This window comes from Arvicanthis niloticus, chromosome 2, assembly GCF_011762505.2.
Source record: "Arvicanthis niloticus isolate mArvNil1 chromosome 2, mArvNil1.pat.X, whole genome shotgun sequence".
Taxonomy (NCBI): domain Eukaryota; kingdom Metazoa; phylum Chordata; class Mammalia; order Rodentia; family Muridae; genus Arvicanthis; species Arvicanthis niloticus.
Genome location: NC_047659.1, coordinates 7,144,380 through 7,169,906, shown reverse-complemented (window position 1 = coordinate 7,169,906; position 25,527 = coordinate 7,144,380). Strand labels below are relative to the sequence as shown.

Genomic DNA, 25,527 nt, shown 5'->3' with positions numbered 1-25,527 from the left:
GACACAAATAACATCGAGGTAACCACATATTAGCACAGGATTTTTAAAACTTCAAGCTTTATTACTTTTTTGGGAACTCTAGTCCATAATTAAAACACTTGGGCCATTCCAGAGTACGAGTGAGGGTGCCTGCTACACGAGGCCTGTGCAGCTAGAGCTGAGGCTCAGCATCTGCACCACAGAGTCAATCTGTTCGGAAAACAAATACCAACTTCCATCTGAGAGAGTCAGCTCCTCCTAAACACTGATGCACTCACTGTGATGCTCTTCAGCTTACCCCAAAAGCCTGTGCCAACCCATCTTAATTCCCGTCGGAGAAACAACAAAAGGGACCTAACCTAGTACAGCATCCTCAGCCATCCAGGGACCAATTCCAAATCAAGATGACAGTACTCTAGAGCGCATGTTCCCAGTCATGATCCATATACCCAATACCTTGATGCACTCTGGGGTTCAGTCCATTCCAGCATCATAACTCATCTTCGGAATATACACGTACTCCACAAGCCACAGAGTGTAAAGTACTTTACCTCATCCCCAGACTGCAAACATTACCTGACACTTTAAAGAGACGCTTAGGAGGTTTACTCTTTCTAAGTGTGTGTATGACCAGGAGCAGGGAAGCGTGGAGGGAAAACAGTGGGTTCACTACACGTCAGAGTTAAGCAGATAAAGGATCACCAATTTCCTGAAAAACACTAGAGACAAAGGGTGCAGCCAAGTGCTAAGTGCCCCTTCTTACCTCTTCTTGTACTTGTGAAAATTAGAAAGGCCAGTTTTGTATCTGTCTGTGACACCTATAGAACCACCAAACTTGACAAGAGACAGACAGAAGGCTGTGACTGTAAAAGCCTCATTCACATGGCAGATATATAAAAACACAGACAAATTTCTCAATCTGACAGGATTCTTCCAAACTGGCTATCTCAGTTGCTTTATTGTTGCCCCTCTTGCCCACGGTGTGCCGGAGGATCAAGAGCGCCAAAAGGAGGATGTCAGAAAGCCTCTGGGAACGGGAATCTCCCTGCGTTGCAGACATTTCTGGACATGAAACGAAAAGAGATGAGTTACTGACAAAATTGCTTCTAGCATGTGACAATGGGGAGATGCTGAGGAACAAGGCCCAGACCAAGGAAAGAGCAGACAAAAGGAGATGCCGAGGGACAAAAAGAAAAAACCTGATGGGTCTGTGGAAGACTAAAATAGAGTAAGGATTGTTATTAAGCCTGCCTACCCATTTCCCAGAGCATGAAGATCTGCCACCACTACTATTTTAGAGCCTCCTAGAAGCTAGCTGTCAGTGGATTACCTCACGGACCTACTACAAAGCTCTAGATGATCTGTTAAAATAAACTTAAAAAGTCTTGGTACCTGGAAATAGAGGAAGAGTCCAACTGAACATGCGACACTATCCCATGGGCTCAGTAGCCACACTGAATAGTTCCCTACACCTGAGACAGACAGGGAAACTGGATGGCAAGGAAAAGGTAAGTTTGTTAGAGATTCACTGCATACAGCTTACTATTCTCTTAGGACAGCTGCCTGAAAGGAGGTGTGGAGAGTGGAATGTGGGGATGAAATGACATACTTTGGTCTAAAAGACAAGAGGACTACAAACAAAAGTGTGAGCAAACAGAAGAGACAGCATCAGGTCTGGAGGTCGGAGACTACAGGACACAAGTAGGTCTCAGGCTACAGTTAGGGCATGCTGAAATAGAACATCTTACCTCCAAGAACTGCTTCAGACGTATGAAAGAGCCCATCTGTCCTGAGCTCGTGATAGCTTCAATTCTATAGGTGGAGAGACAGACAGACTTGTGAGTTGTTCCCATGATGCATCTCAACACTCCATCAGGTGAGGACCAGATCTATTGACTCTTCTAAAGAATACAAGCTGCTCTTTCATGTGCTTCTCACCATTCTTCCAAAGGGACAAAGGAGGCCAACTGCTCTCATCTGAGGTCTTAGCATGTAGGCTGAGTGCTGCCAAGGCCTTCCCCTATCTGGAACCCCAGTGAATTTAGAAGAGTTCTTCAAAGTGGATAGGCAGAAAACAGAACATTCAGGCAATCTGGTAGGCAGACCAGCTTCTCCAACCAAGTTATGAATGAACTCATCTCAGTGGCTCAGTTCATGACGACTTGCAATCATAATCCCAGAGAATATGGGGGAGTTTAGAAAGAACATTTAAACATACCAGACCCAGGCATGGGAGCATACACCAGTAATCTTAAGCACATAAGAGGCAGGAGCAGCAGGAATTCAGTGTCACCTTTGGCTACATAGTATATTTCAAATTTAGCCTAGGCTAGAGAATGAGACTCTCTCTCAAACATACAAAACAAAAGGGTCAGAGAGATGGCTCAATTGGTGAAGCGCTGAGTCCCACCCCAGCAGAGACACACAGAGCCAGGTGTGGAGCATGTACTAATGAGCCTAGAGCTTGAAGACAGCTACAAAAGGAGCCCTGGGCTTGGTGGCCAGTCAGTGTGAGCAAGTCAGAGAGCTCCGGGTTCATGAGACATGGTCCCAAAAAATAGTGAAGAGTGATAGAAAACCCAATGTTGACTTCTGACTTACATGTGCATGTGTGCCCCGACTTACACACACGAACATGTGTATATACACACATGAACATACGTGCGCGAGCGCACACAGACACGCACGCACACAAACACACACACACACACACACACACACACACACACATTCTGGTCTACAGAGTGAGATCTTTCAACCACTCCTTAAAAAAAAAAAAAGCCAATATATTTTGACCATGAGCGTGCGCGCACACGTGTGTGCCTGTATACCACTTTGAACAGTTTTGACCAAGAGCACGTGCTCGCACACATATGTGCGCGCACACTACTTTCAACAGCCTAGAACGTACTAGATAAGTGTGCTATCACCGATACCCAACATCAAATATCTTATTTCAACATCTTCCTAATTTATACTTCTCCTTAAGAAACTGTATTTAGGGGATGGAGATGGCATAGCGATTAAGAGAACTGGCTTCTCTTCCAGAGGTTCAATTCCCAATCGTAGCTCACAACTGTCTATAACTCTAGTACCAGGGGATCTGACACCTTCACACAGATAGATATATATGCAGTCAAAACACCAATGCACGTAAAATAAAAATGAATAAATTTTTTAAAAGAGACAATATTTAAAAGATATTTTCTTTGAATTTCAAAATCACTTACTCATCCAGGTATGGTAGTGCACACCTTTAATCCCAGCACTCGGGACACAGATGGAGACAAATCTTTGAGTTTGAGGACAACCTGGTCTACAAAGAGAGTTCATGACAACCAGGGCTACACAGAGAAACCTTGTGTCAAAGAACAAAAAAACAAAACAAAACCCAAGACAAAACAAAACAAAAAACAACAACAACAAAAACCCCAAACCAAAATTATTTCCTCAAATATTAAAGATAAGAAAAAGATGGTGTTAAGAACACTGACTGGTCTACAGAGTGAGTTCCAGGACAGCCAGGACTACACAGAGAAACCCTGTCTTGAAAAAACCAAAAAAAAGAAAAAAAAAAAAAAAAAGAAAAAGATGGTGTTAAGTGCACTGACTGGTCTTGCAGAGGACCCAAGTTCAATTCTCAGCACAGCACCATGAAGGGCAGTGCACAATGGCCTGTGACTATAGCTGGAAGGGGGCGAGGGGAGGGGGGCGTTCCCATTCCTCTGGCCTGAGGGCACTTGTATACACTGTATGTAAATTTGTGTGTGTACGTGTACACCACATACATATCTGGTGCCATGAATCACCTAGAACTGGAGATACAGACAGTAGTAATCTGCCATGTGGGTCCTCTAGAGGAACATCTAGTGCTCCCAACCACTGGGCCATTTCTCTAGCCCCAAAATAAATATTTACAAAAAAAGAAAAGGAAAGGAAAAGATGAGCAGAAAGATCTCTTTTTTGTTTTTGTTTTCCAGATAGGGTTTGTCTGGGTAGCCCCAGTTGTCCTGAGAACTTGCTCTGTAGACCAGGCTGGCCTTAGCTTCCTGAGTGCTGGGATTACAGGCATGCACCACTACCGCCTGGCAATATTATCTTTAAACAGATACCCATACCCATCGTGAGGAGCAAACCTAGACCCTGCTCATGCTAGGCACATGTTCAACTACTAACACTATCTCATTTTTCACTTAAGTCAAAAATACCACACTGGTCTGTTAAGATGGCTCAGTAGGGTTAAGGTTCTTATCATCAAGCCTGATTTAACCTGAGCTGGATTCCATATGATGGAAGGAAAACCACAGTTACTGTGTGCACACCATGGCATGTGCATGTGCCACCCTCCCAATCACAGTTACTGTGTGCACACCATGGCAACTGCATGTCCCACCCTCCCACCCACAGTTACTGTGTGCACACCATGGTATGCACATCCCCCAACCCTGCCATGGCCCTAATAAAAAACAAATATAACTTTAAAATATAACATGTGCAAAACCCACAGGCAAACGTTAGGCAGAGACAGAGCCCAAGTTGAAGATCGCTTATCAGGTTCCTCCCCTCAGAGCTCAGGAAACCCCCCAGAAGAGGGGGAGGAAAAACTGTGGAAGCCAGAGAGGTCAAAGATACTGTGGGAGAGCATGGCCCAAGTGATCAAGTAAGCATGGAGCTCATGGGGGCTCACAGAGACTGAAACAGCAACCATGGAGCCTGCATGGGTCTGCACTAGGTCCTCTGCATGTACATGTTATGCTTGTTGGCTTGGAGTTTTGGAGGGCTCCTGACAGTGGGACTGAGGCTGTCTGGCTCTCTGCCTGCTCTTGGGACTCTTTCCCACCTAATGGGTTGTCTCAGCCAGCCTTGATATAAAGGTTTCTACCTGGTTTTTGTATCTTGTTATACCATATTCAGTCCGTGGGAGGCATGCTCTTCTCTGGGGAGGAGCCCAGGGGCAGGAGCCGATCCCAGGGAGAAGGGAGGTGGGGGAAGTTGCAGAGGGGATATATTGTATGAAAGAATAAATAAAAATTAAAAATAAGAAAAGAAAACAGCCAAGACAGAAGACTGAGAAGAACTCTGGGCTACAAAGACTCACAAAACAAAACAAAAGAACAAGAGAAAATCAAAACTAAAAACTGAACCTAGAAAAAAATAATTTTTTGTATATACATACTTTTCTATATACATACTTACTGTGCGAGTGCTTTAGGCCCCACGGAGCCTGGCTTTCAGGCACTACCTACACACGCCTACAACTCCCCAGTGGCCTGCTCAACAAGCCTGTACCTGGGCAAGTAGTCCTCTTGGATGAGAAGCATCATCTTCCAGAACTGGACCTGGTACTGCCTCATGAGGGCATTCCCACACACCTACAGGAAAGGAAGAACCGTGGGAACGGAAAACAAACATCAATTCACGAGAGAAAGACAATCACTCCTTTGCCTGTCCCTCCTATCGAGATTATCTTAGCCACAGTGTCACTTAGCTGACTAGGGGATGGGTGGAAAAGACCCAACTTTCTACGCACAGAGTGGTAGTTCACTTGTGAGCATTGTCTTCGGGCCAAAGGCCCCAAGTCCATCTGTGACATTAAAGAAAAATCCAGCTGGGCAGTGGGGCACGCCTTTAATCCCAGCACTCTGGAGGCAGAGGCTGGTGGATCTCTGAGTTTAAGACCAAGATGATCTACAGAGTTCCAGGGCAGCCAGGACTACAAAGAAACCCTGTCTTGAAAAACCAAAACAAACAAAAAAAATTTAGCTGTCTTCTAATTTATTATACACTTCCACTTAAGTCAACTGTCAAGGCTTAACAAATACTTCTTTTCCCATACTGAACAGAGCCTTTCTGGAGGGATGGCATTCCTCCAAGTCCTAGTAAGAATCCAGAATGCTACTTGCCTCAAAGATTCAGGATCTGTATTAATGTACCATAATGTCAGGAGTTATACAGTAACTGGGGACTATTAGAATTACAGGCCTAAGGCCCTCAGATTTGTCAGGTCATAAATCCTCACGTTCATTAATTTGAGGCAAGGTCTTTTTTTTTTTTTTTTGGTTTTTTTCCCCTGAGACAGGGTTTCTCTGTGTAGCCCTGGCTGTCCTGGAACTCATTCTGTAGACCAGGCTGGCCTCGAACTCAGAAAGAGGCAAGGTCTTATTGGATATCCCAGGCTGGTCTCAAACTTGTGATCCTCCCGTTGAGGCTCCTTTGTGCTGGATTACAGCCATGGAGTAGTACCATGCCCAGATCCCTGAAGCTTATTTCAGAACTGGCTCTTTCAGCTGAGTGTGGAGATACATGCCTTGGATCCTATTAATCAGGAGGCAAAGAGAAGTGGATCTCTTAGTTCCCAGACAGCCTGGTCCACATAAAAGTTCCAGCCCAGAGAGTTAGAGTGGTGGTACCCCAAGGACAGAAATGTATGATGCTTCCAGGGAGGGAGATACCTTACCCAAGCTTGCATTCTCTTCCTGGAAAACATGAGTGAGGTGGGGTACTGATCCCGCTACACCGGGTAAAGAAACAGACTTCGTGACAGCCCAGCATCTTCACAGTGCACAAAGCAAGGAAAGTGGCTTACGAAGCAAGAATATTTATGGAAGACTAGAACCAGGGAGACTGTGTTGGTGCCTGGTGATCTAGTTACTGTTTCCAAGGTCTCAGGAGATTCATCTGCAGTCTACCATGGTTCTACTACTCAAATATCCCTAAAGTAAAGTCTGCTTTTTGCTTAGGCTGGGATGTACATTATTTTACAGGGCAAAAAGTGCTTGCACACATAGATATGCACTGGAGAAGCCAGGAAAGTTAAACTCGCAGGCATCCTTCAAAGGAAATAGATGCTTAACCTGCCTCTGCCTAGAATGCTGGGAATGGACACCATTTACAGCCTGGTGGTCACTGGCTGTCTGATGAGCCAGGCTCAGGCTACATCTTCCAAAACTTAAGATTTACTTATCCAAGACCCTTTCCCTGTAAACCTTATTACTTTTAGGCCATAAAACTTATCCTTGTGAGAAATGTCAGCAACCTAAGTTACCTCTGTGTTACCTCTGGGCCAGGCCAATCTGGACTCCACAGGGGTTATCTTTACCTCAGTCATTTCTCCCCAGAGCATGGTTCCTATGTCAATGACAGTCCATCTTATGGATGAAGCCATATGTACTTTGTAAAGAGTTTCAATGTAAACATGTCTTAAGCTTTCTTGTACTCACCCAGGGCTCTGATAACTGTTACCTGAAAACTTTTTTTCCAGAATTGTGCTATGCTTAAATATGGTAAAAATACACCAGCTGATGTCTTGACCCCATACCAGTTACCTAAATTTGGCTGAACTGAATTTCATTCCTCCCTCACCTGGATCGCTTTCCTTACCAGCTGTAAGCGTGCAAGGACCCCACAAACATAAAGAGGGGGGAAAAAAATGGAACATCCTAGCCTAAGGGAAAGAGAAGTCAAGGCTAGTGAGGGGAAAAAAAAAAAAAAAAACCCACAAGGATGCTAGGTTTGTCTCCAGACTCAGGAAAAGCTGGCGACAGGAGTTTACTTCATCTTGTTCAATACTTGGCTCCATTTCTATGCTGCGTCCTATTCACTTCACCCTGCGTCCCGAGACCACCTCAACCACCGCTTTCTCTCATTTAATAATGGAATTACCTCCAAGAAGTCAAACAGGAGAGTGGCTGTCACATCTGAGAGAGGCTCCATGTTTAAAATCTGTGCCAACCAGCGCCAGCCATGATTTAAACCGTGAGGATGAGCCTGGAAGCAAAGCAGCTGTGTCATGACTTCATCTCATTGTCTGCACAGCGTAAACTCTCAATGTAACCACTCAGCCCCAAGTCAGGAACCCCAAGACCATCTGACCCATGCATACAAGACAGAACGCAAAGACCAAAAGCTAAGGAAACTGTTTTTGGGGATATTATGATCTACTCCCAGTCTCTCACAGAATCTTTACAAGGTTCCTGTGAAATATGACATGATATCTGGTGTGCTGTTCAGGGACTCCATAGCCAACATCATTATTGACTTTTTTCTTTTTTTTTCAAATGAGGTCTTAACTTTGTAGTCCAGGCTGACCTCAAACTCACAGCAATCCTCCCTGGCCCACTTTCCCAAGATAGAAGCATATGGGTAAACCACCTCACCTGACTTTGTTCGTGTTGATTTTGATTCTGTTTTTTGGTGGGGTTGTTTTTGTTTCGAGAGAGGGTTTCACTGGTGTTGGGCATTGGCTGGCCTTTAACTCACTGCCTGTTTTCCTGAGTGCTGGGATTAAGGCTGTGTCACTATGCCTCCCCACAGCACACTTTTTGTCTGATTTTGGTATTGTAGTGACAGAGTCTCACTGTGCAAACCATACCAGTTACGTAAATTTGGCTTGAGCAATCCCGAATTGAGTGATCTAGAACTTGCAATTCTTCTGCTACAGCTTCCTGAGTGTTGGGATTATAGGCAGCACATCACAGCTGGCTGAAACCTTTATAAATGTCTTGACATGTAGAATCTGTTCTAAGATTAGGTCTTTATGGCCTCAGCTGAGGAAGCTACTAAACTTTTTTTGTTGATTCAAAAAAGTAGCCTACAAATCAACATCCACTTCTCTAAATACAGCCATGAGGCTACCATTCTCTTTGCCCCATTATTCCACAGCACAGCCTCTCTAAAGGACAGCTTGCCAGAGCTCTCAAAAGCTGAGTTACAGGACTGGTTTCAAGCTGTGACACTATCTCAAGGTGTGAGACCTTTAGGAGGCTGAGCCCAGCTGGAAGAAGTTAGGTCATGAGGACAGACATACCCTTGAAGGGGATACTGGGGATGCCCTGCCCCCTTTGAAAAAGCCAGTTGCCATAAGCAACGTTGCACTGAGCATGCTTCTGGCATGGTGAGGCTCCAAAAGAAACTGTACCAAGGGAAAGTAAGATCTGAAAGCTTTAACAACTGTGCTAACCCATCAAGCATGTAATGTAGATGTTTTCTCCATGAAAACTGTTTGTCCCAGTTAACAGAGAGCTGTCACAAAGGCTGCCTGCTCTACCTACCTCCTGCCGGTTTCCATATGGCCACTGGAGCTGGATGATGGCAGCATACAGACGGATCATCCCAGACATTCGTTTTAGAAAGTTGTCCTGTTGCTCAACCTTGGAATCTGTCACTTGGTAGCCAAGCAGCCTATGTGTGAAGATAACATTCAGAACACCACCACCAAAATGAGGGTGGCAAAGAGGTTTCTTTCTTCTATGGCTAAAGGTACTACTAGTCACACTTTGTATGATTATTACATATTAATAAATACCTGTACAAAGCACTGGAATCTATGATCAAATTTCGGTATAAAAGCCCTGCAAACCCACCAGCGAATACTCATAAATAAGAAAAAACCGCTTCAGGGCTGGAGAGATGGCTCTGCAGTTAAGTCTACTCTTCCAAAGATCCAGAATTCAATTCCCAGCAGCCACAAAGTGGCTCACACTCTATCTATAATGTGATCTGATGCCCTCTTCTGGCATGCAGGTGTATATACAGATAGAGAACTCATACACATAAAATAAAATAAAATAAAATAAAATAAAATAAAATAAAATAAAAGTAAAAAAAAAACAAACAAACTGCTTAGGTGCTGGCTAGTTTCACATCAACCTGACAAAGCCAGAGTCAACTTAGAAAGGGAACCTCAATTGAGAAAATACCTCCATAAAATAGCTATAGGCAAGCCTGTATTAATTACTTATTATTTATTTATTATTTTATTTATTATTATTTATTATTATTATTAATTACTTATTGATGAGGAAGGGCCCAGTCAATTGTGGGTGGTGCCACCCCTGGGCTAGTAGTCCTGGGCTGAGCATGCCAGGAAGCAGCACCCTCCATGGCCTCTGCATCAGCTTCTTCCTCCAGTTCCTGCCCTGCTGGAGTGAGTTCCTGCCCTGCCTACTTTCCAGGATGGACCATGACTTGGAATTGTGAGTGAAATAAAATCTTTCCTGCCCAAGTAACTTGTGGTTATGGTTTCATCACAGCAATAGTAACCCGAACTAAGACAGCATCTCCGTGAGATTTAAATGGCTTACGCTATTTTGCAAAGTCATTAGATGAATAAATTCTAAGACTCCTGGATCTCAGATCCAGTATTCTTTCCAGTAAGCCATAGTATCAATTATCACCCCCAAATCTACAAATCCTAAAAGATGTCCAGTTTGCATGAAAGACATAACTTTTTTATCCTTTTTTGTGAGACAGGGTTCTTGCTATGTAGCCCAGGCTAACCTGAACCTCACTTGCTAGTCATGGTATTAGACAGGACATTTAGCATAGTATAGAGAAGGAGCTGAGGGCAAGAGAACACACTCTGATTCTCATGCGACTACTTTCCCCAGAGTGAGTGAGAGAGAAAAGCTTTTACCGTTGATAATCCTCCAAAGCCATCCCTTCCTTGAAAGCTGGGTAGAAAGGAACCGAGTATGGACACTTCTTATGGAGATGAGCAAGAATGAGGTCTCCCACTTTGGGGTGGAGCATCCAGATACCAGATGCCACCACTGCAATGGGGAATGCCGCTTCATGGTGAGAGGCCACTTCCTCCTCCCCTTGTTTCTAGGAACATAAAGATGGGCACAATTTCAAGTGAGTACCACAGCCAGGCTCAGTACTGTCTACCAGCTGCTTCTTCTACCCATACCTCTGACAACAAGGTTCCTCACCACAAATTTCTCTGCCAGTTTGTACTGGACAAAGTCCAGCCCCTGAGGGTTAAGAGTGACAGACACAGAACGCCCACCAGATTGGACAGGCTTTCCAGAGAGCAGGCTATGGATCTTGTCAAAGACCTCCTTCAGCTTTGAACCTGGGCAAGAAAGAAGAAGCAATAAAAAGATGAAGCTGCAGCTGGACATGGTGGTGCACACCTGTTCTAATTCCAGCACGTGGGAAAGGGGCAGAGACATCAGGAACTCAAGGCTAGCCTAGGCCATGGAGTAAGTCTTGAGACCAGCTTAGTCTACGTGAGACCTTGTCACAACATACAACTTCATGCCAATCTCTTTCACAATGCAGTGACAAAGCAGAGCCCCTATAGAAATCCATTTGTATAGAAGTTTAGAATCTAAGCCCCAACACTATTGCAGATAGACATATAACCAAGGGCTTGGGAGATGGCTCAGTGGATGGAGTGCTTGCTGCACAAGCATGAACTGAGCTTGAATTGCTAGCACCAATATAAACTCTGAGTGTGACAACACAGGCTTGTAACCCCACTACTAGAAAGATGGAGCAAGGCAGATCCTGGGGACACACTGACCAGCCAGTCTAGCCAAAATGTTAATTTCCGGGTACCGTGAGAGACCTTGATTCACTGAACAAGGAGGAGGAACTAGAGAGATGGTTCAGCAATTATGAACACATGCTGCTTTTGTGGAGGACCTGAATTTGACTCCCAGCACCCATGGTGGTGTCTCATACCCACCCAGCTCCAGGGAGATCTGATGCCTCTGGCTTTTGAGGACATTTCACTTACTTGCACATACCTACACATAATTAAAAATAAATCTTTAAAAATAAATAAATAGATGTTAGAGAAATGACTCAGTGGTTCCAGGAAGTGGCTGCTCTTCTTCAGGACCCAGGTTTGAGTCCCAGCACCAACAAGGTAGTCCACGACTGTGCATAATTCCATTTTCAGGGGATCCAATACCCTGTTCCAGCCTTCTGGGCACCAGACACATACATGGTACAGAGACATGCAGGCAAAACACTCACACACATACATAAATCAACCGAGAGAGAGAAAGAGAGAGAGAGAGAGAGAGAGAGAGAGAGAGAGAGAGAGAGAGAGAGAAGGAAAGAAGGAAAGAAAGAAAGCAAGAAAGCAAGAAAGCAAGAAAGCAAGAAAGCAAGCAAGCAAGCAAGCAAGCAAGCAAGCAAGCAAGCAAGCAAGCAGAGTGCTATGGAGGAAGACACCCAGTCAGTCCTTGGCCTCTACACATGCATGCACAGGTGAGCATGTAAGAACTTTAAGGGTCTAAATTTCTGCTTTGGCTGATGTCTCTTTCTCTGGGGCTGGCATTCCTTTACCCTTAGAGACCCAGAAATAAATTCCTGGCATGGTTTGAATTTTTCATTGCCCACTACTTGGTGGACACTTTAATTGCTTACCGAAGCTCCATGAGGCACAGCCTTGCTCCTCAGCATGGCACTAGGTAACTTCTAAGAGGAGGGGCCTAGAGTGAGGTCTTCAGATGAGACAGACCCTTGAAGGAACAAGTCTAAGGACCTATGTCCCATTTGTTTTTCATTTCGCAGCTTCCAAGTCCATGATCCTTGACCAGTGTTCCCCATCATGATGTGCCAAAAGCAACAGGGCAAACAGCACAAAGCAAAACCTCTAAAACTGCAGGCCAAAATAACCTGACGTTTATAAATCTAACACCTCACAAGTCTGTCGTAGGAATGCAGAGCTGACACCCACATTTACTAATATGTATGTAGAACAAAGAACCCATGGGCTCCAAACCCTCAGCAGCTACAGTCAGAAGATGGGGGAATCCTTGAGGTGGCTGTTCCTGCAACACTGCCTACTGGGGCCTCTGACCTGATGCCTGAACCAGAGTTGAGTGATCTGTGAAATGGGGCTGGAGACGCACAGTTAAGATGGAGACGGTAACTACAATTCCTCCTTCCTGCCATGCTGCTGGGCTCTGGGATACAGTACTGTGAACTACTGTCAGGACAAACACTGCTCTTCCCTGTGCTTGCATCGGGATTTGTTTTCATTACTCTAGTACCTATATAATCAGAAGTTTAATTAACCAGCACTTCCAGCTGAAAATATCAAGTTTCTAATGCCTTCAGAAGTGAACTTTTACTACTCAAAAATATCCCTTAAACCAGAGATATAGGAATAAACCAAAAATGACTTAAGAAGACATCACAGAAACAACAAGATGAGCAAGTCCAGAACATAAGAACTTCCTTGGATGATAAATGAGTCCACTTCTCTGCACCCCCCATCTTCCCAGTGCATTCCTGATTACCACTGTTACCAAGAGCTTCAAAGGCCATAACAAGTCTGGGTCTCATTCCTAGCCCATGTCCGATGTGTACTGTACCCACCAGCCCGTGTCCACTTAGAAATCTTCCCCACACTGTTCGCTATTATCAGCCACTTCTGAGAAGCATCAGGTTGTCTTCTGCATCATCATGCACTAATTCCAGAGCATGCTGGGTCTCAGCAGGCTCCCAGCAGAACAGGCACAGACAAGAGGATTGTTTCCAGTTCCCAGCAAACTGGCCTGATGTCTATCAGACTGCTGGCTACTTAAAGGACAGAGAAGGAAAAGAGGCACAGAGAAGATAAACTAGTTAGAAAGGAGGTGAAGCACATCTAGGCAGACAAGTTCCTAATATGGCTACTAGAGACTCTAAAGCTTAGAAAAATAGAATGAAGAGAAACCCTGTCTCGAAAAACCAAAAACAAACAAACAAACAAACAAAAAAAAAGAAAAATAGAATGAACCAGGACTGAGTTAGGAGTCACTGGTAAAAAAGTAACATTTGACACCATGAGGGTTACAAGTGATAAACAGAACTGTGGAGTGACTGCAGGCCCCTAGGAAGTACTAACAATCAATCACTTTGTGAGATTGAAGAACTCAAAAAGAGGGTGGCAAGGCCTGGAGAAGAGTGTCATGAAGCTGTCTCAGAGAAAAGCTTGTGGTCCAAATGCAAACACTGGCTGGACTAGAGACTGAACAGAAGAGCAAGGGAACCAGTGCTGGGACATGAGCCACTTGTAAAGGCAGAAGGAAAGAAACTGCAGGAGCTCAGCTCAGGAAGGGAATGACAGATTCTGCGGGTGCCAGAGGAAGGGGACAAAGGCAGGCTTTTACAAGACTAGTGCAGGAAGGCCACCTCAGTCTCTAAAACAGACTAAGAAGAAAACACAGCCTGAGAAGTTCACGCTGCTTCTGTTTCCTGTGTGGCTGAAGTAAGACTAGTGACAAGGGGAAGAAATGAGGAAAAGCAGCAGACAGCAGTCAGCCCCTCTGCTGTCACTGACAAGGAAAACAGCACTCTAACCCCCCAGCAGCTATGTGTTTATTTATATTCTGCTCTGTTCCACAAAGAAATTCAAGCAACAAAGGGTAGGAAGGAAGCTTGGACAAGTGGCCTAGAGGGCACAATCTCCAACATTCCTGTGCTTTTTTTGGCAACAAGTTGAGAGGGCACTAGGGCACACAGTAAGCAGGAAGTCTCTCTAGCCGCTCTCCTATTTCTGGTTGGTACAGCCTGGAATCTAGAGGCCTCATCTACAGCTGTGTGAACCTGAGCCCTGGCTCTGACGGGTCTTTCTTTGTCCGGCCTTATTCTCTACACCTCTTCTAAGGGAGAGTAGCAATATGTCAGTCTTGGAGTTTGGAGAGCTAAAACAGGACAAACAGGAAAAAAGCGAAGATTATAAGTGACTTCTAGGTGGGTGTTCTCCTATTTTCCTTCCCAAGTTCTCTTCATAAGAACCAAAAATCCATGCTAGGGCGGGGGGCCAGGGTGTGCTTACTGGTAAAGAGTTTGCTAGCATGTCAATGTAAAGCCCTCTGTTAAACTGCCAGAACTACCTCAAAAGTACAAGCAAACAAAACCAGGCTCGGTGGGCACACCTTTAATCCCAGCCTGGTCTACAGAGTGAGTTCCAGGACAGCCAGGGCTATACAGGGAAACCCTGTCTCAAAGAAACAAAACAAACAAAAAACCACAGTGAGTTCCAGAACATCCAGGGCTATGTAGTAAGACCTTACTCCAAAGCAACCCCCAAGCGATTATGTAAGTTATTATAAATAATTTACCATTAATCCATAACTTATGAAAAATGAATCAGGGCTGAAAATGGCTCTGTGGTTAAGAGTGACTGCTGGTCAAGCATTCGGGCCAGAGCTCATTCCCAGCACCCACATGAGGCAGCTCAGACTCCAAGGGACAGGGGCCCTCTTCTGGCCTCCACAGGCACCTGCACTCACACTCAGTCACATAGAGACAGACTTCACAGAAGCCCAGTGTTGTGGCACATGTCTGACCTCAAGAACACCCAGGAGGCTAAGATGAATTCAAAGATAGCCTGAACTACAGTGGTCTACTACCTCAATAACAAACAAATTAGAATTAGTAGCTCGGTGGTAGAAGACACTAGGCCAAGACATTAACCTCTAAAACCATAATAAATAAAAATTGGTCAGTGGACTTTGCATGTGATTTCTTTGTCCCCTGTAGCACTTCTGCAGCACCTCCCCCAGCTCCCCAACCTCCAGCTCCTCAATAAAATCATTTGAACCCCTCTAAATGGAGTCAACAAACATCCTTTTTTCCTTTTCTGTCATACTAAGGATACAGTTAGATAAGCCTAGCATGCACCTGAGTGTTTTACAATAGCTCCATCCAGGTGTCTTCTGGCTTTCTCCTTTTAAGATAGGGTCTCACTGAGATGCATTTCATACAGGCTGTACTTGAACTTGTGATCCTACAGCCTCAGCTTTCCCTCAACCAGCTGGGATTACAGGCCTGTACTACTAGACCCAGCTATCTTCTGTTTGAAGAAAAAAAAAAAAACCAGGGATGCAACATACATTTGAACATGTGTGTGTGTGTGTGTGTGTGTGTGTGTGTGTGTGTGTGCATGTGTGTGTGTATAACCCAGGCCCTTGCATATAGTTGGCAAGTGCCCTACCACTAAGGCATATTCTCTAACCTTGAACAGACACTGTGTAAGAACCTCAAGCTATCAGAGTTTGCAAAAATAAGACAACGAAGTGAAGGACAATATTCTCACCCATCTGACCCACCTGCGATGGTAGAGATCTGGCTCACTGGGATGGTGGCTGCCTTCTGCAAGTCCATCTTTATCTTCTTGGTCTTCCAAAAGAATAGTGACTTGTTAAGTGGGGTTGTGCAGAGCTAAGCACATGCTGATAGAATGAGGGAACGGGACAGACCAAGTACACTCTTTTACAACATCAGGCTGTGGGGCACACTACCAGGATCTTGGCTACCCATCTCTCCCCTACCTGACTGTCCTTGCTGTTGGTCAGGTCCTCAAAGGCCAACACACATTTGGCAGAAGCATCCTGAAGTTGCTGGTACCACTGCATTGTACTATCTTGTACCTTCACCTGTAGATCTGAGAACAAAAGACAGGCCTTAGTGGCAGTGAGCTTATGTAACATGGCATCTGAACTAGGGCTGTTCTAAGCACTACACTACGCACTGCCTGCTTCAGTGTCACAATCACACTAGAGGAAATACTAATACTTTTTCCATTTAACAAGAAGCAGACATGGAAAGGCTGCTTGTCCAGGGCACACTGCTATAGGAAGTAGAAACAGATTTGACTACCTGCTCTAAACACTTTGTTAGGCCAACCCCTGTAGCCGGACTTCTGCTACATTGAGAGGATCTTCTTTCCTCCATTCTTCCAACCCCCTAACACTAGACAGGAAAGAAAAAGGATAGAGTGGATTTTTTTTTTTTTTTTTGTTTTTTTGTTTTTCCAGACAGGGTTTCTCTGTGTAGTCCTGGCTGTCCTGGAACTCACTCTGTAGACCAGGCTAGCCTCGAACTCAGAAATCCGCCTGCCTCTGCCTCCCGAGTGCTGGGATTAAAGGCGTGCGCCACCACTGCCCGGCAAGGATAGAGTGGAAAGGAAAGAAACCCTTAAATAAAGTCAGGGGTCAGAAAGGGGGGGACGTTGTTAGACCACTTCCTGCTGATGAGGGATGTTGAGTTCCTGGGGCAAGTTTGATCTTCACCAGCAGGATAGCTAATTTGTTTTTCTTCTTGGGACACAACTACTTAACAAACTACAGCCAACAACAACCAGCATCCTACCCAACGTCTCAGGACCCTAGCATTTATATACCCTTTGAAAAGTCCCCAAAATTCCAAATATCACACAGTCACAGAAAACTATCTGTAGCTGGCAAAATCAGTCAGCTGGTGTGGGCAATTTGAAGCAGCCCCATATCCCACACCTGGGATAAAAAAACAAAACAAAACAAAACAAAACAAACTCCAAAATTGTCACTATAGAACCTCAAACATATTAAACAAGGATATTTGTACATATCATTAAAATACATAGAAGTGGGGCTGGAGAGACTGCAGTTCAGCAGATTCACACAGTAAATAAAATTCTCTAAAAAAATTTGTTTTAAAAGAGCAATTGCATAGGTATCTGACACCAGCATCCACATGGGGGCTCCCAACTCCCTAAAACTTCAATGCTCTCTTCTGGTCTTTGTGAGCACATGTGTACACATGTACTGCACATATATACATGCAGGCAAAATGCTCATGCACATAAACGAAAACTAAGTAAATTCTTATAAAATAAAATACTCAGGCTGAGCATGGTGGTGTATACCTTTAATCCTTGCATTCGAGTCAGAAGCAGGTGATCTCTTTGAGTTCAAGGGCAACCTGGTCACAAGTAAGTTCCAGGATAGCCAGGGCTACACAACAAAACCCTGTCCCAAAAAACCAAGCCAAACAAACCAATGCTCAGCAGTAGCAATACTTGTAACCCCACCCTCGCTAGAAGGGGACAGGCTTTTCAAGACCTGCACAAAATGTAGACTGTAGAACTGGTTCCAGGTCAATCCAAACTGTATGCAACACATTAGGTAAGAGTCCTGATGGACTGGGCAGTCCTATAGTGTGACACAGTCACATTAGATTTTGCTTTGTTGTTGTTGGTTTTTTGTTTTGTTTTTTAAAATATCCTAACACTTTAAAGGATTGCACCACAACCCACCTTCATTCTGCATCCCTACTGGACTTGGGCTGGGTGCAGAGGTCTGGGTGGGAGCCCCTGGCCCCTGCTGCACCTGTGACTCCTCCAGCTTGACGCGGGCCTCCTCCTCATCCTTCTTCTTCATTTCCGAGGCTGTGGTGATCGCCTGCTCCAAATTTGAGAGGAGGTCTCGCATTTCCTGAAGGGCTCTCTCAGCCTCAGTTTGGTTCTCTAGTGTGGGATAACCACTCTGTCAGAGTGAGAGACAATACTTAATATTGACTTCCTAAGTATACCCTTATGGGTATAAGTCATACTAGACAGTACACTTCTTTTCTTTTTCTTTTTTTTTGTGGTTTTTCGAGACAGGGTTTCTCTGTGTAGTCCTGGCTGTCCTGGAACTCACTCTGTAGACCAGGCTGGCCTCGAACTCAGAAATCCGCCTGCCTCTGCCTCCCAAGTGCTGGGATTAAAGGCGTGCGCCACCACCGCCCGGCAGAGAGTACATTTCTAAAGTGGACCAGCTGGAACAGTGAGTATACATGGTCAAATGTTGGTCCCTACTAATTTCCTGTTCCCTTAAGGAGTCACTAACAAAGAGCTGGGAGTGGTGGCTCACGCCTTCAATCCTAGCACATGAAAAGCAGAGGCAGGAAGATTGCTGCAATTCTAAGACCAGCCGGAGCTACACAGTGAGTTTTGGTTTCAAAAAAAAAAAAAAAAAAAAAGTAAAGAAAGGAAGGAAGGAAGAGGCATTGAGATAGCTCAGTGGGTAAAGGTATTTGCTTCATAACTCTTATGATACCTTGAATTTGATACCTGGAACCCCCCATAGACAGAGGAGAACACTGACCCCACAAAATTCTCCTCTAATTTCTAAACATGTACACATAACATGACATCAGAAGGTTTATCATAGTCAGCACCCCACAGCAGCCACCCAGGACATTCTGAAGCTTGTAGCAACACTGCTCAGAGCAGTCTTTAAAAAAGCCTGTGACAAAACCAAGTATATTGTGTCATACACCAGTAGTCTTAGCTCTTAATCCTTGGAGCAATGCTTTAAATTCCAAGCCATACTGAGCTACACAGTAAGACCCTATAACAAAAACAAAACAAAACAAAAATGCCAAAAAACAAACAAACACCCCAAGAATGGGTAGAGAAATGGCTCGGCAGTGAGGAGCAGTGCTGCTTCTGCAGAGGACCTGAGTGGTTCCTAGCTCACAACCACCTGTAACTCTTGGTCCAGAATTAGCCTCTGTGGAAACCTACACAAGTGTACATACATGAACACACACACACACACCCATAATAAAATCTAAAACTGGCAGGGGCTGTGACAATATGCTGGTTAAACATGCTGGTTTTAGCTAGGTGTGCTGGTGCAGGTCTGCAATCCAGCACTAACAGGCTGACGGGGGAGCATTAAGAGGCCAGCCTGAGCTACACTGCCTCAGTAATAAAGAAACAGTTGTAGTTTTTTAAACTTCTATTAGTGGTAATTCATTCATACGTATTTGAAAGTTGTATTTCAGAGTTTGTTTTTGGTAAAAGGGTGTGGTTGGTGGTTGATTGTGTGTGTGTGTGTGTGTGTGTGTGTGTGTGTGTGTGTGTGTTTGTAGGCACAGCTATGAAAAGTCAAACAACTCCTGCAAGTTAGCTCTTTCCTGCCAACTTATGATGGTGGGAGCTAGGGTTCACCAGGCCCAGGTGCAAGGCCTCTGAGTGCTAGCCATCTGGCAAGTCCTGTTCTGGCTTTTAGAGCCACCTGCCCCAGTGCTTCACTCATGTTCTCTTGTAGGAGAGAGAAAGCGACAACAGTTTGTCCTGCACAAACTGCAGGAGTATTTTTTGAATCAAGGACATCAAATTTTAGTGTATGTAGTCAATATTTCCTAATTTGTAATATCTTTAAATTTTTCACATGCTCAGATAAATGAGCATCCCTTAGCACTCACTCCAGTTTATCTTGTGTTTACTGTCAAATACTCACTTCCTTCTTTCATTCTATTTAATGGTTCTTCTGTCTCTGGATTTACAGGTAAATATAAAATATAGACTAAAATGAAGATATGAAAAGATAAATTTAATCTTTATTTTAATGTATTTCTATCTCTTATTTGCTACGTTATCAGGAAGCTCTGTGAGCTGGGCAAACTCTTTACCAATAAGCAACTGCTTCAGCTCTGACCCCGCTGATCACCTGACAACTGGTATTTCCTCCAATAGGAAGGCATTACTTATTTTCTTTTTTTTATTTGTTCTTAGAAGCGGGTTTCTCTGTGTGGCCCTGCCTGTCCTGAAACTCACTCTGTAGACCAAGCTTGTCTCAGACTCAGAGATCCGCCTGCCTCTGCATCCCAAGTTCTGGGATTAACGATGTGTACCAGCACTGCCCAGCAAAACACATTAGAGTATATGCAGCTTTGTTTCTAACCTCAAGCAGCCATTCTGTAATCCCTTACCTCCAAGGTGGTGCGAATGATTCCAGAGATGAGGCCACACAGCTGGTTGCCCCGGGTCTGGAAGGCAGCCAGGTCCACATTCAGCAGGTCTTTGTGCTGATTGGAGGCATCCAGCTGCTGGTTGAGTTGCAGGACCTCCTCTTGCAAGGTGTACAGGCTGCGCAGACGGACCTGGCCTTCTTCCTTCCGAAGCTGCTCCTGTTCTGCCTGCTTCACACGTTGCTGCTCTGCCTCTCGAAGCTTTAGGTTGAGAATCTACTGAAAGGGCCACTGAGTCACTGGGGGTGGGGATGAGGCTTTCCCTCTCCACACTGCTCAAGTAAGTCCAAAGTGAGCTGCATCTCTTCACAGGTGGGCTCAGGAAATAAACTCCCCCAGGGTCAATATGTAAGTAGTTAATTGCAACTTCCAGCTTCACTGGCTAGAAGAGAAGCTATGAGAGTAGCAAGTCATACGTCCACAGCTTTCTGAGGACATGTTTCAGGGAAGATCAACAAAGTGGGAGGGCTCCTTGCCTGTGGGTGGTACAGGCTGAGCTCTAAGAAGGAGAAAAGAGAAACTCAGGGAGAAACTCAGAGAGCAGAGGTGTTACGTTTCTAACACCAGGAGCAGAAACAATACCCTTTCCCTCTGTCCTGGGCGGGGCCTGGTCCCAGTAGTGAAAGACTAACTACAAGCGCCACTATCCAGGAGTACACTCATGGACCAGAGTCTCCAGAAGGGCTCTGTTAATGGACTGATGAACCCTCAGGAGGCTGGAGACAGACACCAACACAATCATGTCGAGTGTCCCACGCACTGACCTTGGCTCTGTGACGATGCTCAGCTTTTAGCTTCTCCTGATGGCCCAGGGCTTCTCTGGTACTGATAAACAAGGCAGGATCAGGGTGATTCTGGAGACCTTTCCCACCTCCCTTGCTGTCTGTCACATTAGTCCCCCTCTAAGGTTGGACACTTCTTTGCCCGTGTCACTTTGTCGTCTCAGAAGGACCCACCTCTTCTCCATCACTTCCTGTAAGTCCTGGAACTCCTTATGCAGCTTCAGCCCCTTCAGCTCGTCAAACCTCTTCAGCTGCTCGCAGGCCATCTCTGAGAGGGCTCGCACCCTCCTCTCTTGCTCCTCCTGCCACTGCCTCAGGCCCTCCTGGAAAGGGTTAGCATCTGTTTCTGCTGTGCCACAGCCCCCTGGCTTGTCTGCTCCTAGACCTCTACCTCCGTCCTAAAACACAGAAGACTACAGAGCATGGAGTCAGCTACTTGCCTACCAAGCTCTGTGTGCGAGCACTTGTCCTTGAATGGATTTTCTGTCTATCTTTTTTTGAGACAGGATTTCATGTATCCCCTGCTGGTCTCAAACTTGTTTGTAGCTAAAGTTGACCTTAAACTTCTACCTGCCACAAAATGCAACCAGACTTTACTTAGAGTTCACTGTCACACAACCTCCCAAATTGAGCTGTCAGAGGGTGGCAAATCATGATTAGCACACAGTGAGTATCCTCCCCAAGAGAATCTCCTGAAAGGTGGCTCTTTAGTGTCAAGCCTCCCAGATCCATGGTCTCACTTACAGTTCCTCTCATTCTGTGCGCCAATTCGTACATTCGGATGCAACCTTCCACTTTGATGGCCCGGGAGGACTGTGGTGCACTAGGTTCCGTGAACGGGGACTCATGTGTGCTCTAATAGAAGATGAACAAATACGTAAGCTCTGAACATGGTAAACTCATGCTGGCTCTTAGAGACAAAGAGCACATCCTTGCTGGCTTTCTGTCAGCATAGTTTTCTAGGTGTTCTCCTAAGAAATTATCCAAAAGAAGATTTCTTTTGGCTCACAATTCCAAGGTTGCTGTACATGGTTTCTGGACTCGCTTGTTCCCTGGTTCTGAGCTCTGTTAAGGCAGAACCTGACAGCAGAGGCATGTGATAGAGAAAAGCAGCCACCTTAAAGTGGCTGGAAAGCAGGAGAGAAAGGGCGAGGATTAGCTTTAGATTTAGTTGACAAGGACCCAGTCCCTGCAGCTTGGCACTATCTACTACTTCCAAGTATAAGACTATGACCCATCAATGTACATCTCTCTGAAGATAATGATTCATTTCCCCAAAGCTTCACCTTTGAATGTTGCCGCAGAAGGGGCCAAGTTCAACAGAGAATCCTTTGACAGACACTTGAAGTTGAAACTCTTAACACACCCAATATTAAATTTATAAGCCACGAATAATGAAAATAATTTAGATTAGTGTCAGAATACAGTCTGAGAATGGAGTTGTACGAGAATTCTAAGTACTTGTGAGAAAACTCCAAGAAAACAGTTTCTTCAAAACACAGAGATATTCTCAGAATATACTCTGTTCCCCTCCTACATGTAGCAGACAGGGATGAGTTTAATTCAGATTTTTCATTACAACTGGTTAATATTCGTTTATATTCATCTGTGGAAAAACCAGTGGCCTGTCCTTGAATACTCTACCCAGGTGACTTTTCCCTCAGACTAAAAATTGTCTGATGCTCTGAATAAATTTAGCTATTGTATGAGACTTTAGTCTACCTCGTTTTTATGCCCTGTTCTCCCAGGTTCATGCTGCCAATGAGAACAGTAAACAGGGAATACTGTATTTATTATCACATCAACTTTGTTACCTTGTTCCTCCCTCCGCCTCTCCCCATTCCTGGCCCTAACTCATTTACATTTGATCTTCCCCAAAAGGCCAAGAAGCACAATACTTTCTATTTTGTTTTGCTGAGACAGACTTTTCATTATGTAGCCCTGGCTGGCCTAGAATTTGCTCTGTAGACCAGGCTGACCTTGAATTCACAGGGACCCACCTGTCTTTGCTCTGCCTTCCAAGTGCTGCAATTAAAGGTGTTACACTGGTTCTCTTTAATAAACTGATGTTTCTTTTTGTGCTGGGAAGATAGCTTAACGAGTAAAGTTCAAGCAGGAAGGCCTAAGGTTTGATGCTCACAATCCATATAAAATGACATAGTGGCATGTACTTACAATTTCAGCACTGGAGAAGAGGAGACAGGAGGATTTCTGGGATTACTGGCCAGTTAATATTAATCCTAACTGATGAGCTCCAGGCCAATGAGGGACACTGCCTCACAACCCAAGATGAAGGCCTCCGAGAATCAAGACCCAAAGTTGATTCCTGGCCTCCACACACACATGCATACACACTCACAAACACGGTAAATACAATTATCTGCAATGGGAAACAATTGTTTCCCCCCAGTCACTGTCATGTGACTAAACATTTCAACTTTAAGACAAAACAGATGTTTTGTCTTAAGTAAGTTAAACCTTACCTGGGCTCCATCGGGTGTTGAGGGCGAAGGGGACTGTGGGCTACTTCTGACAGGCGACTTAAGTAGTGAGGATTGGTACAGGCCTGAAGCAGATCCAGAGGATGGTGAATTGTCAGAGGAAGGAGCATTCTCTTGCGTGTGGTGTGAGGTGTTGGGTAGGATGTGATCGACCACCCATCCAGAGTAAGAAGATAGTTTGGGAAGAGACATGCATTCTTCCAAAACATCCTAAAGAGAAGAAGGTTAAACCTATTTGTATGGCCACTGGTTAAGTATAAGACATTATTATATGTAATGCCCAACAGCTGAGGGCCCAAGCAAATAAGTTAATGCAGAAGATAAAGGAACACGGCCCGTCGCCACGCCCGGTCCTCCACCGCCGTCTCTAGGGTGCCTGTTAAACGCGGGCTGCCGGCCGCCGCTCACCTCGTAGCGCAGCAGCCACTCGCGGTCGTAGCGCAGGCGGCCTTTGCTGGAGTTGCGGAGTGCCCTCAGAGTTTCCCAGCAGCGACCATCAGACGGCATGGCAGGCCACCAGCTGATACTACTGACAACAAACCCTCGAATCCGCCGCCGAGGAGACACCGCCTTCCGCTTCCGGGGTGTCCGCCCCACATCCGGCGCAGCCTCGTCCCTAACGGTCGCAGACCCTGCCCGTCAGCAGGGCCCCGCCCACTCGTGAGCGCCTCGCCCTGGCCCGAGCAAGAATGCGGAATTGAGGCCCAGAGCCAAGCGGCCATGCACGGGTGAATCTCGTTGTAATCTCTCGCAGTCACAATTCCCCAGACGATGCTCTGCGCTTTTTTTGTCCCGTCTGCTGCTCGCGAATCCGTGTCAGAGGTTTGAGGCGGGTTAAGAACTTCAAGAGAACAAGCAGTATTTTTCCTGGAGAGATAGTTCTGGATAGTTCTAGTCTTTACTATTGCGGTGGAGCCTGGTTCGTTCTCCAACACCCACATGACAGTTCACAACTGAAACTCCAGCTCCGACGGATCCGTTGCCCCTGTTTGTGGACGCTTACACTACATATGCACATGCCACTCATACATGTTTTTTTTTCTAAAAAAAAAAAAAAAAAAAAAAAAAAACCTTTGGACTTCTAATAATTAACAAACGTTAAGAGGCCCAGGAATGATCCAAGAGTAGCATTACACAACTTTAAATCCCAGCACTCAAGAGACAGAGGCAAGCAGATGCCTTGAGTTCCAGGACAGCCAGGAAAAGGCCTGGCTACGAAAAAAAATTCCCAGGAATGGACTCCAAGTTATTTCCATCAAAACAGTTATACAGCTCAACACTGTGGCGCAGAGCTTACACTAGTTCGGAAAATGGAACAGGAATGACTTACATAACCTTGCATGCATGTGGTGGTCTAAGTTTGACAACTGTGAGAAATCGTTTGGGAGCCAGGGCATAGATTGCCTTCAATCTCAGGACATGAGGGGCGCAGCCAGGGGATCTGAAGACCAGGCTGGTCTACATAAGTTCCAGGCCACCCAGAGCTATATGGTAGGACCCTGTCTCTTAAGAAAAAGGTATATTTGTTTTAAACATGCATGTAAATGTGCATGCGATTGTAGGTGCCTTCTAAGGCCTGAGGAATTGAATGTCAAAGGAGCTGGACTGAGTTCCTGGTGGTTTCCAGCTGTTGCCTGATGTGGGCAAGAACAGTAAGCACCCTTAACTGCATTTCTCCAGACCACCTGGTTCTTTCCTCTGCCTCCTGCGTGGGTACTCCACCTCACACAACCAGTGTGAATTCTCTCCAGCCCCAGTCTCTGGAAATTTGGAACTGGGTTCCAGTGGCTGAGATGCTATAGTTAAATGAATGAGAATGGCCCCCACAGGCTCGTGTATTTGACTGAGGCGTTGAAACTCCTTGGGAAGAATTAGGTGTGTCTTTACTAGTGGAGGTGTTCATTGTTGCAGGCTTGGGGGTTTCAGAAAACTCATGATTCCTGGTGCTCCTTCGATGCCTCCCAGTGTGGATC

The 25,527-nt window shown here is 45.2% G+C and overlaps 1 protein-coding gene across 2 annotated transcripts; it reads right to left on the bottom strand.

Moving 5' to 3' along the window:
• Positions 1–40: 40 nt before the first annotated feature.
• On the bottom strand, positions 41–24,214 carry Gle1 (GLE1 RNA export mediator). 2 transcript variants are annotated; one of them, XM_034495274.2, is made up of 16 exons: positions 23,963–24,214; positions 23,537–23,764; positions 21,798–21,908; positions 21,228–21,376; positions 21,036–21,096; positions 20,233–20,487; positions 17,786–18,014; positions 16,041–16,153; positions 15,819–15,888; positions 10,692–10,834; positions 10,394–10,584; positions 9,030–9,159; positions 7,642–7,746; positions 5,269–5,351; positions 1,728–1,791; positions 41–1,041 (listed from the first exon to the last, which is right to left on the bottom strand). In XM_034495274.2, the coding sequence occupies exons 1-16, from the start codon at positions 24,059–24,061 to the stop codon at positions 973–975; spliced, it is 2,100 nt and encodes a 699-aa protein (XP_034351165.1). In that variant the 5' UTR covers positions 24,062–24,214; the 3' UTR covers positions 41–972. The 2 variants fall into 2 exon arrangements, with proteins under 2 accessions (XP_034351165.1, XP_076784509.1); XM_076928394.1 differs by lacking the exons at positions 41–1,041; positions 1,728–1,791 and adding an exon at positions 3,074–3,295.
• Positions 24,215–25,527: the final 1,313 nt, after the last annotated feature.

What these genes read in the sequence shown, in the direction of transcription:
- Gle1 (XM_034495274.2), bottom strand. Translation starts at nt 24,061, where the DNA reads ATGCCGTCTGATGGTCGCTGCTGGGAAACTCTGAGGGCACTCCGCAAC. An exon ending in CAACACCCGATGGAGCCCAG is followed by an intron (nt 21,909 to 23,536) that starts GTAAGGTTTAAC and finishes ATCTTCTATTAG; the next exon opens with AGCACACATGAGTCCCCGTT. An exon ending in GTCTGAAGCAGTTCTTGGAG is followed by an intron (nt 1,042 to 1,727) that starts GTAAGATGTTCT and finishes TTTCATGTCCAG; the next exon opens with AAATGTCTGCAACGCAGGGA.